Source organism: Meles meles, chromosome 10 (genome assembly GCF_922984935.1).
Source record: "Meles meles chromosome 10, mMelMel3.1 paternal haplotype, whole genome shotgun sequence".
Lineage (NCBI taxonomy): Eukaryota > Metazoa > Chordata > Mammalia > Carnivora > Mustelidae > Meles > Meles meles.
Window position 1 is genome coordinate 98,785,758 of NC_060075.1, and position 18,938 is coordinate 98,804,695.

General features: G+C 38.7%; 1 protein-coding gene across 1 annotated transcript in view; it reads left to right on the plus strand.

Annotated features, from left to right (window-relative positions):
• The first annotated feature begins 917 nt into the window (after nt 1-917).
• The window catches only part of SPATA48 (spermatogenesis associated 48), a 62,329-nt gene continuing 44,308 nt past the window's right edge, over nt 918-18,938 (plus strand). The window contains exons 1-2 of the mRNA XM_046020008.1: nt 918-1,476; nt 9,473-9,570. Coding sequence (XP_045875964.1) covers nt 918-1,476; nt 9,473-9,570 — 657 coding nt within the window. The remainder of the gene's footprint in view (nt 1,477-9,472; nt 9,571-18,938) is intronic.

The following is an 18,938-nucleotide window of genomic DNA, read 5'->3' on the forward strand; positions in this document are numbered from 1 at the left end:
TTTTGTTTTTGGTTTGGTTTGGTTTTACTCCAGAAGGGTTGGTGTGAGCCCTGTGCCCAAATTGCAATATTTATAATTCCTGTGGTAGCAGTTTTCATGCAAGTACAAATTATCTCATTGAAATGAGCTTTTAAATGACCAATACCATCATTTTTTTTTTACATGTGAGCTAATAGCTCATGCCTTATTGTAGTTTTCTGAAATGAGTTCAAAAATCCCATTGGTCTTGTTCTATACATTGGTAGTCAAAAGGTAAAGTAATTTAGGGCTTTTGAAAGATAAATTGTATTTTGACTATTAATTATTTTTCTTAAAAAATAGATCACTGAGTTAACTGAGTATAAGACCTGTTCATTTTTTGCACTGCATCCAAGTTTATATTTATTTAGGTAGTGAGTTTTGTAATTTATTGTATCTATAAGGTAAATACTTAATTTTTTAGTCAAATATATACTTTAAAAATACATTCGCCCTTGATTAACTGCTTTGTACTCTAATGAATATCATTTACTTATAAAATATCAACTTATGGAAACATTTGAAAATAAGTAACAAATGGACATTGGGAAGAAAACTATCGTGAAAATATTACTAACAAAGCTATTCTTGTTTTTCCTAAGAATTAAATTATGACATACAGAGTAAATCGTCCAATGTGTTAGAGTTCTAGCTGTTGCCAAGCAACGAGGACTCTCTTTTGTTTTGTTTTGTTTTGTTTTTCTGTCCTGGTCCCTTACTGTCCTATACTTCTTTTGGTAGAGAAAAGATACCTGCCTTAAAAAGAAAAAACTATCAATATTTAGACAACCAGTTCAGTAACTTTATGTTAGATTAACCAATCCTCAATTATTGCAAATAGAAAGAAGTCATCAGAAGCAGTTAGTTTACAGTCATCCAAAAGTCTAAAGAGAAAGGCCATGGATGTGGATTCACAGTACAGTCCTGGAAAGATAAGTATCTCTGAAAGGTCCATCCTTTCAGGAAAAAAGGCTGTTGAGAATACAGATTACCCACACTACTACAATCTCTTAAGGAAAATGAACATGCCTTTTGTGAAGGGAGTTGAAGATAGACATAACTATGGCAGAATTGAAAAGAAATGCAACCCTACTTTTCTTAAATTTCACCCTTATCCCCCTTCAGTCTTGCCGGACTACCATTTACACTATCCTTATCCCCCACCATATGGACGAGATTATCCATTATTTCCACTTCGGGATGATGTGCCCTTGGGTGATTCCTGTTCAGGCTTTTTGAGTCCTGGTGGTGATGCTGACTTAAAGCCTGGCATTGGCAGAACCATACCAAGTCTAGTGGACTTCAGTGATGTGAAACCACAACATCGAGTTCCCAGGCCAGACACAGGATTTCAAACAACACTGAAAAGACAAACCATTTTATTAGAAGAACTAAAACAGGACAGGAGATGGAATTCCAGGGCAATACCAGACATTTCCATCAGAGCAAGACTTGGAGGTAACGTGACATGGGCTTTATAATTTCTAAAAATTCAAAAAGGAAGAAGAGCATGGATATAAGACTGAGTATTTAGCAGAAAATTTCACATAAAATTATGAAGAACTGAATCAGGAACTCTTATTTTTAAGTCATAGATTGCAAGGAAACACTAGCAAGAATGATTAGCCTTTTATAAACCTGTTTGTAAAAAAAAGAAGTTTCTTTTTAAATGCATTAATTAGGGTAAGTGACCAACACACAAAGTATATATCAGATAATTTATTCTAGACATACAGATGACCTAATTTTTCCACAAGGCCATGTATGTTTAATTTTGATAATTGTGTAGCATGCCTCCATATCTGTCTGTCTCCCTTGAAAAAACAAATCTTCTGGTGGTTATAAAGCACTAGGTCACAGGAGCTGAAATGAAATGGGTAGATAGTTGAAAGTAGATTTGGGGGTCTGCTAGGAAGCAACCCTTCCATAGCCCTGGACACAGAATCAATGATCCCTTACTGATAGCTATACCTCATGATTTCTCCATGAGAACTCCCAGAGAGTGTCACAGGCCTGGTGCAGAAAGAGTGAGAAACACTTCCAAAGGAAAGCCACAAGGAGTATTTTTGTATGTAGGTGTGTCTGGCAAGCAGTGATTGCAAGCAGGTTAACATCTTTGAGTATGTGGAAAGGAAAAGACCAAATGCTGCAGCAAGAGATGCTACGCTTCCTCTAGTGCCAGACCCTCACCCCCTCCACTGCTCTTAGGCATCTGGCCATAGATTAGAGGCCTAACGAGACAGGATGTGGAGAAACAGTGACACCACCATTTGCTGGAGCAGTGGGGATTCATGGTCCCTGCCATTTCTCCATGAAGAGGGGCTATAATCACTTGGGATCTGGAAGGGGTAAGAATAAAGGAAAAGAAAATAGAAATGAGGGACCCCTCTTCCCAGCCCCACCCTGCAGATACCCACTTTTGAACAGACAGAGCAATTTGGAGAGATACAAGCATATGATAAGAGTTATGCTTTTAATTTTGCACTTCAGCTGTGGACTTAGTACATGAGCTTCAGGAAATCCCTCAGTTTGGAATTTCCATATAAAGGGTATGAATGAGGTTCGATGACCTATTTTAACAAATGAGTATTTTCTAATCTCTTGGAAATGCCATCTAATGAAATACAGTATTACTGAAAGCCCATGTAATTTTGCATTGAACCAATGATGAGTCCAGACCGGTCTTGCAGACATAGAACATCTTACTGATTCCGACTCTGTGGAAAAGAGCTTGAACTCACTCTTTTGCTAATGTTTCAGTGTAAAATAATAGTCAGTGCCAAGAATATGTCTTTAAAGGAACTGAAGTTGTTTTTTCTAGTAGTTCTATTCTAGACAAGTATACCACCTTGCTTGTAAGCAGTAAACCCTAGCCTAGTCTAATTTTTAAGAGCAATATTTTAGTTTGTAAGTTTTTCTAAGATTGGACTCTCAAAACATTATTGCAGCAAATTAAAAGTTTAAGAAATAATTTACTAAAGCTAACATACAACAAAAATAGAGTTAATAGACTTTACATCAACAATTCAGTTGAAGTATAGGACTTGCTACCCAGATCAGTACAGCAGAATTCTATAGACCCTCTGGGCTTGAGTCCTGATAGAAGGCTTACTTGCACTATGACCAAGGGCTCTTTATGCCTGCGCATCCATATTTGTAAATTCATGTACTAGTAATACTTCATAAAATATTAGTGGAGATATTTAACATAACTCACGTAAAGATATCTGACATGAAGGAATGCACCAATAAATGTGAGCTATTAGAAAGTCCAGAATTTTCAATTCCTTGGCAATAAGAGTACAGAATGAATACATTCTGATAAGAATGCCTTTGTAAAATTAATTATATCACACACCACCAGTATGCTTTTCAGTGGGGTTTCATAAATACCAAAAAGATATCATAAAAGATTATATTGCCAATTTCTTGCCTTATTCCAACTTCGTCTGGACAACTGGATTCAGTACATTTTTGTTCCTAGTTGGCTTCTTTCTCAGATACCAATCAAGTACTCTAAACTTATCCTAATTATATTCAAACCTTTCATTTGTCTTTTTGCCTCTCTTTACAGCAGATGACATGTCTTCCTTATCACAGGAAAAATAAAGGTTGTCACATCCCTGATTTCCCTGCACTCAGGTTCCTAATATAAATACTCATAACTCTTTGTATGTCTTCCTGCTTTTTTTCTTTTTTAGCCACTGTCTCAGCTCCAGTTGCTAAAACAAATCACAGACTCGGTGCCTTAAGCAACAGGCATTTATTTAGGGTGGGAAATCCAAGATCAGGGTACCAGCTAACTTGATTCCTGCTGAGAGCCCTTTTTCTAGCTTGTAGAGGGCCTGCTTCTTGCTGTTTCCTTACAGGGCAGAGAGAGAGACACACACTCTGGCCTCGATCCCTCTTTTTATAAGGAGAGTAATCCTATCACAGGGGTCACACCCTCCAGATGGTAACTAAACATAATCCCCTCCCTAATACCCCAACCTTCAAATGCCATGACTTTGGGGGTAAATGTTTCTTTTTTCTTAATTAATTTATTTATTTGTCAGAGAGAGAGGGAGAAAGAGAGAGCATGAACAGGGGAGCAGCAGGCAGAGGGAGAAGCAGACTCCTCACTGAGCAAGGAGCCTGATGCAGGGCTCGATCTCAGGACCCTGGGATCAGGGCCTGAGCCAAAGGCAGACAAGTAACCGACTGAACCACCTGGCCATCCCATAAAAGTTTCAATATGCGAATTGGGAAGGGGGAGGTCCCTAACAATCCACCATTTTTAAGTGTATGGTTCATTGGTATTAAGAGCAATCTTCACCACTGCTCATCTCCTTAGCAGTTTTCATCTTAAAAAACTGAAAATCTGTACCCATTAAATACTAATTTCCTATGTCCTCCATCCTCCCAGTCCCTGGCAATCACCATTTTACTTTATGTCTCAGAATTTGGCTACTCTAGAAACCTCACATAAGTGAAGTCATAAAGTATGGGTCTTTTTGTGACTGGTTTATTTCACTTAGCATGTCTTCATGGATAGCAATGTCCATGTTTTAGCACGTATCAGAATTTCTTTTTAAGGCTGAATAACTTTTTTGTAGTGTATATACTACATTTTGTTTATCCATCATTGGACACAGGTTGCTTCACGTTTTGGCTATTGTAATATTGCTATGAACATAGGGGTTCAAATATCTTTTCAAGACCCCACTTTCGTTCTTGGGGTATAATACCCAAAAGTGGAATTGCTCTATTACATGCTAATTCCATGTTTAATGTTTTAAGAAATCACCATATTGTTTTTCATAGTGGCTACTCCGTTTTAAATTTCCACCAACAATGCACAAATATAATTCCTTGCACTCAAGGAATAAATCTCAGTTTGTCATGGTGTCTAATACTTTCAATGTGATGTTAAATTCTGTTTTTTAGTATGTGAGGATTTTTGCATCAATATTTATTAGGGATATTGATCTGTAGTTTTCTTGCAGTGTCTTGTCTGACTTTGGTATCAAGCTAATGTTGGCTTCATAGAATGAGTTTTTGATTAGTGATTCTCCTTATTAGTTATAGATCTGTTCATATTTTCTGTTTCTTAATGATTCAGTCTTGGTAGGTTACATGTTTCTAGGAATTTGTCTATTTCATCTAGGTTATAGAATTTGTTAGTGCACAGTTGTTCATAGTACATTCTTATCCTTTTTATTTCTGTAAAGTTGTTAGTTTGCAACCTCAAGAGTTCTTTGGGTGAAATCCAAAACTGGCCCTCATACAAGGAGGGCAAAGAGAGAACAAAGAAAGAGGAAGGCCACTCCGGATGGGTGAGTGGCAGGGTTAATAAACAAGAGAACTTATATACAAGACTTGTCTTGGGCAGCTGCAAGACAAGTAGATCTCTACAACTGGCCATTGGAATCCTAAAAGTTTATATAAGACCTTCACAGGGTTCAGTCATCTATACCATCCAGATGGTCTCAACAACACCTTACTCTGGGCTACATTCTTAAAACAGCTCCTGCTGGGGGAATGGTGGGCAGAAGGTCCATCTGAAGGACAGGGGAGTGGATGAGAAGCCTCCCATGCTCAAGTCCAGCTCACAGGAAGTAACATCCTCTTGATGGCCTCCTCCAACAAAAATCATTTGTACTGTCCCCTCTAGTTTATTTAAGTCATCCGTTTTTTTCTGAGTCATCTGAGTCTAGCTAATGTTTGTCATTTTCTTTATATTTAAAAAAAACAACTCTTGATTTCATCAATTCTACTGGTTTTTATTTCTTCCCCTTCTCTATATTGTGTATCTCTACACTTCTCTTTATTTCCTTCTTGCTAGTTTTGGGTTCAGTTTCTTTCTTTTTTTTTTTTTTTCCGTAGTTTCTTAAGTTATAAATTTAGGTTGTTAATTTGAGGTTTTTTTTCATTCAGTATTTATACCTATAAACTTCTCTCTTAGCTCTACTTTTGTTGAATCCCATAATTTTGTTGTGTTTTTGTTTTCCTTTGTCTCAAGATAATTCTTAATTTTCCATGTGATTTCTGTGGTTATTTAGGGGTGTGGTATTTAATTTTCACATATTGACTTGTAGTTTCATTCCATTTTATCAATTTCTACTTTGATTCCATTGTGATCAGAAAATACACTTTGCATGATTTCAGTCTTTTAAAATTAATGAAGACCTATTTTGTGGCCTACAAAATAATCTGTTCTATGGAATGTTCCATGTGCATTTGAGAAAAATATTGTTTGTGCTTGGGTATTCTGTCAGATGAAGTGTTCTGTATATGTATTCTGTGTCAAAGTATTCTTTGAGTCCTCTAATTCCTTACTGATCTTTGATAAGTTGTTCAACCATTACTGAAAGTAGGGTACTGAAGTCTCCAATTATTTCAAAACAGTTACTTCTCCCTTAAATCCGGTCAATATTTGCATCATATATTTTGAAGATCTATGTTTGGTGCAAATAGATAAAATAGAAAGCAGAAAAGCAGAAAAAATCAACTAAACCTGAAACTAGTTCTTTTAAGCTAACAAAATTGACCTGCCTTTAACTATATTGAGATAGAAACCTCAGAGAAGACCACTAAAAACAGTATTTTAGATGTTGAAAACTTGTATTTCTAACCGCTAGAGGACAGAAAACACACGAACAAGAAAATAAACATAGAATAGTCCTTCAATCTTTCTTTTAAGGTTTTGTTTCTTTAAAATTACATTACAGAAAAATTTTATAATAAAAATAATAGGGCCTATGGAAAAATATGGCTCATGGCAACTGTTCCAAACTCCCCCAGTTTCATGAGATACACACAAAACCCACTCACGATAAAAGTATCACAGTCTCAAACATGTTAAATCTCTAATGCGTGAAGAAATGGCATAGTACTTTCCTTGACAAGGGACTTGACATTTGTTTGGTGGCATGAGAGTGGTGAAGTGAGATTGTGAATTACGAGGAAGAAGTGTGTGATCACAGGTCCCAAAGGTGGCCCTCGGTGGTTCACTCCTCCCTGTGTGTTCCTGCCACCCCTCCTGCCTTGAGATGAGGTCTGTTTCCTTCTCACACTGATTCTGGGCTCTACCCTATATTAGCAACCATGCAGCAAGTGGAGACTTTTTTTTTTTTTTTTGTCATTGGGATTGGGCCCCTTGAGATTCCTTCTCTGGATTCAGTCACTATTTTGTGAAAAAATCAACATTGGCCCATAAGGAAAACAACAACAACGACAACAAACAAGTCACTGGTCAGGAAGCCCAGCTGAGATCTCTGGTAATAGTCAACACCCACTCACCAGCCAGTGAGTCAGATAATTTTGGACATCTTCAGCTATCCCAACCTACGCCACATGACATAGGAAACCCTGACTAGCTTCAGAGTCCTAGGAGACAATGAATGGTTGTTTCAACATACTAGACTTCGGGGGGCTTCGTTTTATGCAGCAGATACTGAAACAAGGTAATGGAAATGGCATCACCATACTTAAGCGTGAATGTCCTGACCCTGGGGTGCTTAGCTGTAATCCGTTGTCCTGTTCCCTATCTCCAGCTCTGGTTTAAAAATCAAGTTTTAAGTTCTGTTGTTTCTCTATTTTCCTCTTTTTCAAAGCCGCTGCTGCTCTTGGCATGGTAATCTGCTGGAGGATTTCCTTCAGCCAGCTGGGTCAGAGACAGAATTATCCTTATTCTCAAAATTGAAATAATTGTGGGATTCAGCACTGCCTTTCTCACTTTGCCTTGATCTCTTGCCTCTGCCTCTATTTTTTTGAAGTGTTCCAAGATTCATTGTTTATGCACCACACCCAGTGCACCATGCAATCTGTGCCCTCCTTAATACCCACCACCAGAGTCACCCAACCTCCCACCCTCCTCTCCTCCAAAACCCTCAGTTTGTATCTCAGAGTCCACAGTCTTTCATGGTTTGTCTCCCCCTCTGATTCCCCCATTCACTTCTCCTCTCCATCTCCCCATGTCCTCCATGTTATTCTTTATGCTCCACAAGTAAGTGAAACGATATGATAATTGACTTTCTCTGCTTAACTTATTTCACTCAGCATAATCTCCTGCAGTCCCATCCATGTTGTTACAAAAGTTGGGTATTCATCCTTTCTGATGGAGGCATAATATTCCATCGTGTATATGGACTACATCTTCCTTATCCATTCGTCCGTTGAAGGGCATCTTGGTTCTTTCCACACTTTGGCGACTGTGGCCATTGTTGCTATGAACATTGGGGTACAGATGGCCCTTCTTTTCACTACATCTGTTTCTTTGGGGTAAATACTCAGTAGTGCAATTGCAGGGTCATAGGGTAGCTCTATTTTTAATTTCAACTGGTTTTCTACTCAGGATCTGACCACCCAAACCTGCAGTGTCTGGGGGGAATCCACTTGAAGCTCATTCAGAATCCGGTTCCTTGCGTTAGAGGTGTCCATTTTCTTGCCTTGGACAGCCAGGGACTCTCTGCTCCTGGAGGCTACCCATGCTTCTCCTCACATGGGCTCCACCATCTTCCAAGTTCACAGTGGTGTGTCAAGACCTTCTCAGACCCCAACCTTTCTGACTTCCCCTTTGTCAAGGTTAGAGCAAATATTATCTTCAGGAAGCTGTTCTTAACTCCCCACAGTCCGGCTGGGCTAGTATTCTTCCTCTGCACTCCCCCAGCAGTTGGAGCACAAGGATTAGAGTTGCTACATGACACAACGTTATCTACTAACAGGACTATGTTTTCCATTTGTTCATAAGCACCACAAAACCAGGAATCCCTCTGAGCTCTCTGTGTGTGCATCTACTTATATTTACAACACAGTAAATACTTGTTACAAGTAAATACTTGTTACAAGTAAATACTTGTGAGCCGATTTTCTAGTGTCTTAGGACTTCTGTCATTAGATACATTTTCTGCCTAGTAACCAACCCCTTGGTGTTGTGTCCATGCCCAATACACCCCCAAGCTCATCTGCAGATTCGCAGTCCTCAGCAGACCTCTTCAAGTAATGAGTAGTAACAACTGCACTGCTACAATTCCCTAACACGTGCATTCCAAAGCGATTTGTTCTCACTGGTAATAAAAGTTGTTACATAATCCATGGACATGTCAGGTAACATGATACAGTTTAGCTTTCATGTAGGAAGTATTTCTGGTGGAAGAAGAAGAAGAAGAAGAAGAAGAAGAAGAAGAAGAAGAAGAAGAAGAAGAAGAAACCCCTCTATCACGTTTTTTTTTTTAAAGATTTTATTTATTTATTTGACAGAGAGAGAGAGAGAGAGATCACAAGTAGGCAGAGAGTCCGGCAGAAATTGAGGGGGAAGCAGGCTCTCCGCTCAGCAGAGAGACCGATGCGGGGCTCGATCCCAGAACCCTGAGATCATGACCTGAGCCGAAGGCAGCGGCTTAATCCACTGAGCCACCCAGGCGCCTCTCTCTATCACGTTTTTAACCCAACACACACACATTTTTGTTTTCAGGTTGGACAAGCCCACTGAAAGTCACTCCTTTACTGCCTCGTCATGAAGTATGCTCAATCAATCACACGTATGCCTTTGATGAAGAATCAACGTGTGCGGTGAGATTTCCTGACCCAATATTTGTAATTTGTTTCTTTGTGCCTCTGATATTCGAAGCCCTGCAAAAATTAGCTGCCATTCATAAAGTACTTCTTCTGTGCCAGGCATGGTGCAGCCCCTCACAGTGATTGTGTGGTATGTCTTATCTTGTGCCTTCCTACAACCAGACTACGCTGAGGAGGGTGTGACAAATGCCAGTAGTGCCCAACCCAGGTGCCCTTTACTGGCAAGGGCATCCTCTTCTGGTAGCAGCGAGTGGTGGCCACTAAATGGCAGACGACCAGCAGCCCAGAGGACAGCACCCTACCACACCGTCCCCTGAGACTTTGGCCCATGGCTGACTGACTTCCCTGAGGAAACATGTAAATCTAAGCTGAGTTCTGCTGAGACCACGCTGTCCCTAACTTCTTGTCCTGGTTCTACCCTGCTCTTCACCTAGAGTGCTCCTAGAGTGCACGACTTGAGCAAAACTCCTGTTTCCGTCCCTGCCTCTGGACAAGGCAGTGCTGTTATCCCCACTTTATTTGAGAAAGCTAATGCCCAGGGACCTTAGCTAATTGACTTTAAACTCCAAAGTAAGTATGAAACCAAAATTTACACCTAGGTATCTTTCTAAATTTAAGGATTGTGTTAATGACCCTTTTTGTATGTGGATTGTACAGTCTCTAAAGCCATGATAGTTAAATAAGTTGAAGACCTTGAGGAATATACAGATATCTCAAGGTTTTTCTTTTTTAAAAAATGGCTTTATTGGGATATATTTCATACATCACAAAAATCATCCGTTTAGAGTGTTCAGTGTTTTTTTATAAGATACAGAATTAAGCAATGTCACCATAATCTAATTCTAGAACATTTCATCACCCGAAAAAGAAACCCCATACCCATTAGCAATAAAGATATGCATACTTTAAGGAATCAGTTTCCATTTCCTAAGTCCCTTCCAAAAATTGATCTGCCTGTGAATTTATCTGTGGTTGGAGTGTTAGATTTATTTCTAATTTTTCCACCTCTTCCTTCACGATTTCCCATTCTAATTTTCCCACGGAGAGGACTGGAGAATACCTCCCACAACCAGCAGTTGTACTATACAGTACATGACTATGGGAAAAAATTCATTCAAAATACATGTCATCAATGCTTCCTTTATCAAGATGCCATCCACCCATGCCAGGGATTCCTGATTTTCCTTGTCTATAGATTTTTTCTTTATAAGAAAATCTTGGCCTTAGAAATGGGGGTAATTTGGCCTATTTTGAGCTATTCCAAACTCAGATAAAATGCAGAATTTTGTCACCAGGGTAAAGAAAATGTGTACTTAATAGTTTCACTTATCCTATCTCCAGACTTTTCAAAGAATCCATTGCTCCTGCAGGCAAGTCCTTTGAGAGCAAATCAAAGTAAACATTATAAGAAATTGAAGGCATTTGGTGCCTTTTGTTTTTCATGTTAGCTGCAAATTCATGGCAAGTCTCCATGCTTTATCTAGTTATTTATTTTAGAGTTGGAATATTGAAGTACGTGCTTATCATGTAAATGCTTACTCACAGACTTATTTAAATTTAAAATAAGGTTAGACTTTTTGTTACTGAAAATAAATCTGGATATTTTACTTCTTGTAGTGGAAGTTTAACCAGGTAAATGGGACAATGCTTGCGATGGAAAACAACTAGATTAATATTCCTTTTTTCTTAAAATTTCAAAAAGCTAATAATGGAGAGAGACGTTACTAGGTGAATAAAAAGAAGGAAATTCTAAAAATTAAGCCTCGCACCCAAGGCCACTTTGGCCATACAGGATTTACCATTCTAGGAGGGAAAACTACAACTTTGAGTTGGATGTTGTGGTCTCATAGGTGTTAAAAAGGTCTCATAAGTCTCAAATGTTGGAATTGATCTCTGAAAACAATCCACTGCTTTGGGATGAATACCTGAAGGCTGGCGGCTTAGAAGAAAGGCTAGATCAATAGTAAAAAAGCCCTTGTGCATATTAAAGCCTGGCTTGGTCCAAGTAAATGAGAACACTAAGGGGATCTGAGGATGCTGTCCTTTCCAGGATGCAGGCAGACACAAACAAAACTTCTTTGCAGAAAGATAATGCCTTATTAAGCCTTAAATTATTTCCATCAATAACTTTTAAAATATAATGTCCAGTATACAACCAACGGTAGCTAAACATGTAAAGAGAAAGAACACCGTGACTCAGAATCAGCAGGGAAGAGAGAAAACAAAAAGGGACTCAAGTTGATTCTAGACATTGAAAATATGCAAGGAGAGAAAAGATGAGTTCAGGGTTTCTGTACAGAAATTAAATATTACAAAATGAGGAATTAAGAAACTGGGGAGGGGGGAGAAGTACTTCCAGAACGGAAAACTATAACAAGCAAAGACCTGGTAAATGCACAGTGCAGCGGATCTGACACAGAGAATTGAGGGATTGGTAGAGAAATGAGGAAATACCATTTAGGATCAAACACAAATACACAAGAAATGGACTAAGAAACATCGAGGATACAGTGAAAAAAGAAGAACGTGTATTTACTTGAAATCCCAGATGTATAGAAGAGTAGGACGGAAGCAACACACACAAATGCAATTACCATATCCACCACGTGCTCATTTCTGGGGTTTCCTGGAGGGTCCCCTCACATTCCCTGCTCTACATTGGGAGCTAAGGCCCCACACAAGCACCACATACCACAGCGATGACTGTCACTGTTCATCCCAGCACCAAGCACAATTTTCAAGAAAGAGCCAAAGCATGGAAGACACATGAATGGACAGAACTAGGAAACTCCTGAAATTTTTCACATCGTTCATGGTAATTGCATGGTTTGGAATCTGGACTCGGCCGTCATCTTTTATCAGCTCTTGCAAAATGTGAAGAAGTTCTAGGAAGTTGAGGCATTTATGATGTTGACCATGATGAGGGATCTTACTGTGAATGATGCTAAGGTTTTAGGACATAAATAAAGGAAGATGTCCTCAATGTCTTGTCACCGAACCTAAGAAGTATCTAGCATCAGTAGGTTCCCATTGAGCCAATTCCAAGATCACTAAAGCTGAAGTCAAATAGCAAATTTGGCCCCTCCTTTATGAAATAGCACATACTAAACATGTAGAGAACAGAAATAGAAAAAAGACACACCCACAAGAAAAGAGCTATTATAAGGATTGACTTTGAGAAAACGGTGTAAATGATACATTTCTGAAAACAAACGTTTCATAAAGAAACTGAAGATACATTAACAACAGAAGTGGCAGCCTATAAAGACGAATCAGGAAGTGGAAAAGATGGTGTACTGAAGAAAAATCCAGATGGCAATGAAAGATGATATTATGATGCCTGTGATCTACCAAAATGATGATGACCAGTGATATGCACCGCCAGAAAAGGAGGAGGCATCCATTTCAGATATTGCTGGAGAAGACTTAGACATGGTGCAGAAGAATTAATGGTCTCCCTGTTGAAGAACAATGAGAACACACAGATTTCAGAATCTTTGTCCCTACAAGAGGAAGACCGATCTTACCCACACATTATCCAGCAACCGTATCAATGTATTATCCGAAGGACACAGGTGATTGTGACAGCTTGTGAATCACTGAGAAGGGCATAATACAATATATTTTATTTTTTAAGATTTTATTTACTTGAAAGACAGAGATCACAAGTAGACAGAGAGGCAGGCAGAGAGAGAGAGAGAGAGAGGAAAGCAGGCTCCCTGCTGAGCAGAGAGCCCGACACGGGGCTTGATCCCAGGACCCTGAGATCATGACCTGAGCTGAAAGCAGAGGCTTTACCCGCTGAGCCCCCAGGCGCCCCAATAAAATATATTTTAAATGAATTATTGTCAATTCTGATTTAGTACACTTTCTAGTGAAACATTGATGGGATTTTGCTTTTCTACATCCCTTCTTTTTGACAGTAGATCCATTGGTTTTAGTTGCTTCTTGGTTCTGTCTCTAACATAGATCTTATGACTTACATTCGCATGTGATTTTCAGAGAAGATACAGAAATTACACTGATGATGTAGCAGCACTTGATTTGGCAAAGATTCAGGACTTATTAGGATATAGCATTCATAATGTTAGGTGGATTGTTGTCACCCCTACGGTAAACATAGATTTTTTTTTTTAATCTGAAAAGACACTGAAATATCTATTCATGACTCTTACTGATCGGAGTCATTATAAGCTGTGTGGCAATTAACAAGAAAACAGGACTAAATTGGTAGATTTAGTATAGACAAAACTAAATATAGTAGAATAACACAGCACAATTAGCAAGTTGACCGAATAGATATATATAAATACACCTTTTTGCAAAGACCATTAATAAAAATGACCACATACTGTACCATAAAACAACCAGAAATTTTTCAAATATATTTTTTTAAATTTTCACCTTACGTATTTGTTTATTCTTTTAATTTCAGTGTGATTCACATACAGTGTTATATTAGTTTCAGATGTATAATAGATTCATCAATTCTGTACACTTCTCAAATATCTTAAATCATACAAAGTATGTTCTTTGACCACAAGACAATTATGACAGATCAGAACATCCTAGAAAATTATGTATTTGGAAATGTAAAAATATGTTTATGAATGAGTCATGGGCCAAAGAAAAATCATGAAAGAAACTAGAAAATATCTTGAACTGAACTATAATAGTAATATTGTAGCAAAATCTGTAAGAATGAGTTATAATAATTCCTGGAGGAAATATGTAATCTGAAATGAGTATGTTATAACAGAAGGAAACCTAAAAATTTAAGAACTGAGCAAGCTAGAAAAACATGGCAAAATCAATTTTTTTAAGCTGGAGGAAGAAAATAATAAAGATAAAGTAATAAGGAAATGAAAAACAAATGATTTTTAAAAATCACCAGAGCCAGAAGTTAGTTTGTTGAAAAAAAAAATGATGAATTTCTGCCAATGCTATTCAAAAGAACAAACAAACGTAGCAGTTAAGGAGCCAAATGTAATGGCAGCTCCATAAAACTGTGCTCCCCCACATGGCCTCAAAAGCAGATTAGAACAGGGATGCCTGGGTGGCTCAGTTGGTTAAGCAGCTGCCTTCAGTTCAGGTCATGATCCCAGCGTCCTTGCTCAACAGGGAGCCTGCTTCCCTTCCTCTGCCGCTCTGTCTTCCTCTGCTCACTCTCTCTGACAAATAAATAAATAAATAAAATCTTAAAAAAAAAAAAAAGCAGATTAGGACAAACGATAGCATACAAAAACTTTCAACATATTCAGAAGAGAAATACTAAACTTCAAATTACTGCAAGTTGAAAGAGAAAGAAAACTAAAAACCCTAACACGTCATACTTCGAGCCCTTAACAGAATTAATTATTAATTAATTAATTTATTTATTGGTAAATGAGGACGATCTTGAAAAAAAAAAAGGCATGGTAGAGAGAAGCCACCATGAGATTCATCTAAGGACCACTGACAGAAGATAAAGCGACTGTCAGTCTGCAGAGAAGGAATTGAAAAGGACACATGATTTGAAGTCGCAGTTTTCCAGCGGCACTGATCGTGTTAGAGAAGTTCGAGAGAAAGAGTCGGGGATGCCTGGGTGGCTCCCTCGGTTAAGCGTCTGCCTTTGGCTCAAGTCATGATCCCAGAATCCTGGGGTGGAGTCCCATATCAGGCTCCCTGCTTAGTGGGGAGCTGCTTCTCCCTCTGCCTGCCGCTCCCCCTGCTTGTGCCCTCTCTCTCTCTGACAAAGAAAAGAAAAGAAAAGAAAGAGTCACCGTTTGGAGGTGGGATGATAAAAAGAAAAAAATGAGGGAAAGAGGAAAAACTAATATTCTAAAAGACAAAAAGAATGAGTTGAGCAGAAGTTACACAACCTTTCTGGTAACAATTACCTGCCACAGGAAAACAACTTATTAGAGAAAGTGCTGCACTTTGCTACACTGACAGAAGGGGGCAGCATTGAACTAAAAATAGCGCAAACTACTCCAAATCCATCAAATGAATGGAAGAGAACTGGGTAAATCTGTTCCAAGAAATGGTAACAAAACAGAAAACAAGAATCAAAATACGTTAATGAAAATAAGAATCAAAAGAAGAGCCAAATATTTTAATAAGAATACAAAACACCAAATCAACTATAAAACAGAAGAAAACTGTACTATACTATTCCAAACTGAATTACATGTTTCAAACAATCATTTGAGGATGTGAAAAGCTGCCTTCACACAGAAATTTAAGAAAATAAATCCAAATAAAAGTGACAGTGAAAAAAGTGAAAGAAATGGAAATTTCATTCAGAAATTAAGAATTACACTGTGCCCAAGGGAAAAGAGATTCAAATAAAAATTTAAGAAGGCAGAGGGGTACCTGGGTGCCTCAGTCAATTAAGCGTCTGACTTCTGTTTCGGCTCTGGTCATGATCTTGAGGTTGTGAGATCAAGTCCCGAATCTGGCTCTGCACTCTGTTCCCCCTGCCCGCCGCTCGCGCACTTGCTCACCTTCTCTCTCTAATACAAATAAATCTTTTAAAACTTTTAAAGAAGGGGCATTGAGGAAAGGCAAGAAAACATCCAACAGAAGAAAAGGAGATGGAGAATCAGTTAAAAATATCTGAGTGAAACTGGTTGAGATGGAAGAAAGGCAAAAAAGAAACAATGTATATGTATGTGGAATCCCCCAAGGGGTGGGGGGGAAAAATCAGCAGGCTGGAATTAGTAGTTTCAACCAGGGTTTGGGCACCTTGCACCATTGACATTTTCAGTTGGATTCTGTTGGATCAAGTCTTTTCCACGGGAGACCATTGTGTACAATGTAAGGTCACGGGCAACACTCTGGGTGCTGGTGACACCCTTCCTGGTGGATGAAAGTCCCTTCTCCAAAGCTAGAAAACAGACAGCAAAGTAAACCAAAAGAAAGTACAAAATGAAATTTTTTAAAAAAAGAAAAGACATTAATGAAGCAAAGGAGATGGAGTACCAGCTGTTCCACTCACTTTTCTGCCTTGAACATATAGAAAATTGGACAAAATAAGAAAAATGGTTTCCAGACACTGGATAAAAGGTAGTGAAGGACTAGAATGTCTAATGGACGGAAAATAACCATGGGAACCGTGCAATTTCAACAACTTACTGCCTGGAGGCAGTTTCTGAGCCACAGTCCGTGGAAGCGAAGGCTATGCCTTCTTGAGTTGAGAAGACAGGGATTGGAATTCTGGGCACTCAAGGCATCTGGAGTTCGCCAACTGGGGTTCCAGAAAGGAGGGAGTTGCGGAGACAGTGCTCTGGAGAGCTGGGGAAGAGCGTGTGTGCACCTGCGAGCACTAATCTGTACACTGACAAATGGAAACTGCAGAGGTGGAGGAAAGATGTTCCCTAGAGTACTGCTCTGAGGCTTTAACGGGGCAGAGCACGGTCCAGGTCCCCACTTATAGAACACAGGATGTCAGGTAGACTCTTCAGAAGGATATCACTATCGTAGTCAGGCTTAATCAGCCCTACTCTAATGGTTCCTATGGGCTTGCTTGAATAGGTTAAAAGAAGCCCCCCAATCACCCCTTGATTTTAATTACTTAACTTTGTGCTAGAACAAAATCTAACACTATTTAAGAGTAAAACAAGTTTTAGCAAGCAATAACCCAAGATCCAAAATACGTACTCAAAGGAAAGTGATTTTTTATGCCAAGAAGTAGGAAAATACCACCCAGAGTCAGGAGGCACAACAAATCATTATTACCAGACCTGGAAATGGTAGATGCAAAGAAACAAGCAGACAAGGATGTGTGAACAGCTATTACAAATACGTTCCATATGTTCGGATGGTAGAGGAAACTACAACCATGGAGATGGGGAAAATGTATGATGTAAACAAGACTCAAGAGGACATTGAGACATGAAAGACACAGTAACTAAAATGGCACATAAATGGGTATAGTTTTAAGAGCAGACCAGATACTGCAGGATAAAGACCAGCGAAACTGAAAACATAGCAAGAACCATCTAAAATGAAATAGAAAACAAATAAATAAAATATCAGCTAGCTGTGGGATGATATCGAGCTGTTTAATATACCTGTAATTGGAGTCCCAGAAAAAAAGAAAGTGGGAAAAATGGGCAAACCATGGCCAGTGTTGTTCCTAAATGACTATAAATATGCAGATGTAGGAAAATCAACAAGTGCCAAGCTGTATAAAGATAACGGAAACTATGCACATAAATTATAGAAAACAATGATAAAAAAACATCTTAAAACAGCTGGAGGAAAACATACATTATATACAGAGGAACACATATAAGAATGACACTAGGCTCTTGTCAGAATCTGTGTGTGCTGGAAGATATGGAGACACATATTTTATTTTATTTTTTAAGATTTTATTTATTTATTTGACAGATAGAGATCACAAGTAGGGAGAGAGGCAGGCAGAGAGAGAGAGAGAGGAGGAAGCCGGCTCCCTGCCAAGCAGAGAGCCCGATGCGGGACTCGATCTCAGGACCCTGGGATCATGACCTGAGCCGAAGGCAGAGGCTTTAACACACTGAGCCACCCAGGCGCCCCTGGAGACACATATTTTAAATGTCAAAAACGTTAATTAAGAGTACTTAACTAGTGGGGCACCTGGGTGGCTCAGGCAGTTAAGCATCCCACTCTTCTTGGTTTTGAATCAGGTCATGATCTCAGGTTGTGAGATGGACCCCGTACTGGGCTCCATGCTCAGCAGGAATCTCCCCAAGATTCTCCCGCTCCCTCTCCCTCCGCCCCTCTCCTACTTGTGCTTTCTCTCTCAAATAAATAATGAATCTTTTTTTTTAAAGCATCACTAATAAATTTCCAAAAGAAAGGCAGAGTATAGACATTTTCAGGAAAATAAAGCTGAGGGACACATTGCCAACAGACCTGAAGGAGGTTCTTCAGACAAAAGAATATGGTGTACGTGGAAATTTGAGTTTATACAATGGGATGAAGTTGAGGTCAAGAGAAATGGTAAATATGGTAATAGAAAACACTGTTTTTCATTTTGAAATTCTTCAAAATATCATTGAATGTTCGAGCCAACAATAGTAGCAATGTATTTTGGGGGTACAGCCCATGCAGAGCTGAATTGTGCAACAATAGCACAAGGGAGGTTGGGATGAAAATAGGCATATGCTATTATAATTTTTTATATATTCATGATGTGGTATAATATTATACTCTAAACCCTAGAATTAAAGATATGTAAGTCTTACAGTGACAGTAATAACAGAAGCCAATCAATCAATCAATCAATCATAGGCAATAACCTAATGGGGGAGACAAAAAGAAATTTAAAAAAGAAAAAAAAAACCTCAAATAATACAAAAGAATGTAACATAAAAAGAAAAAGAACAGAAGAAACA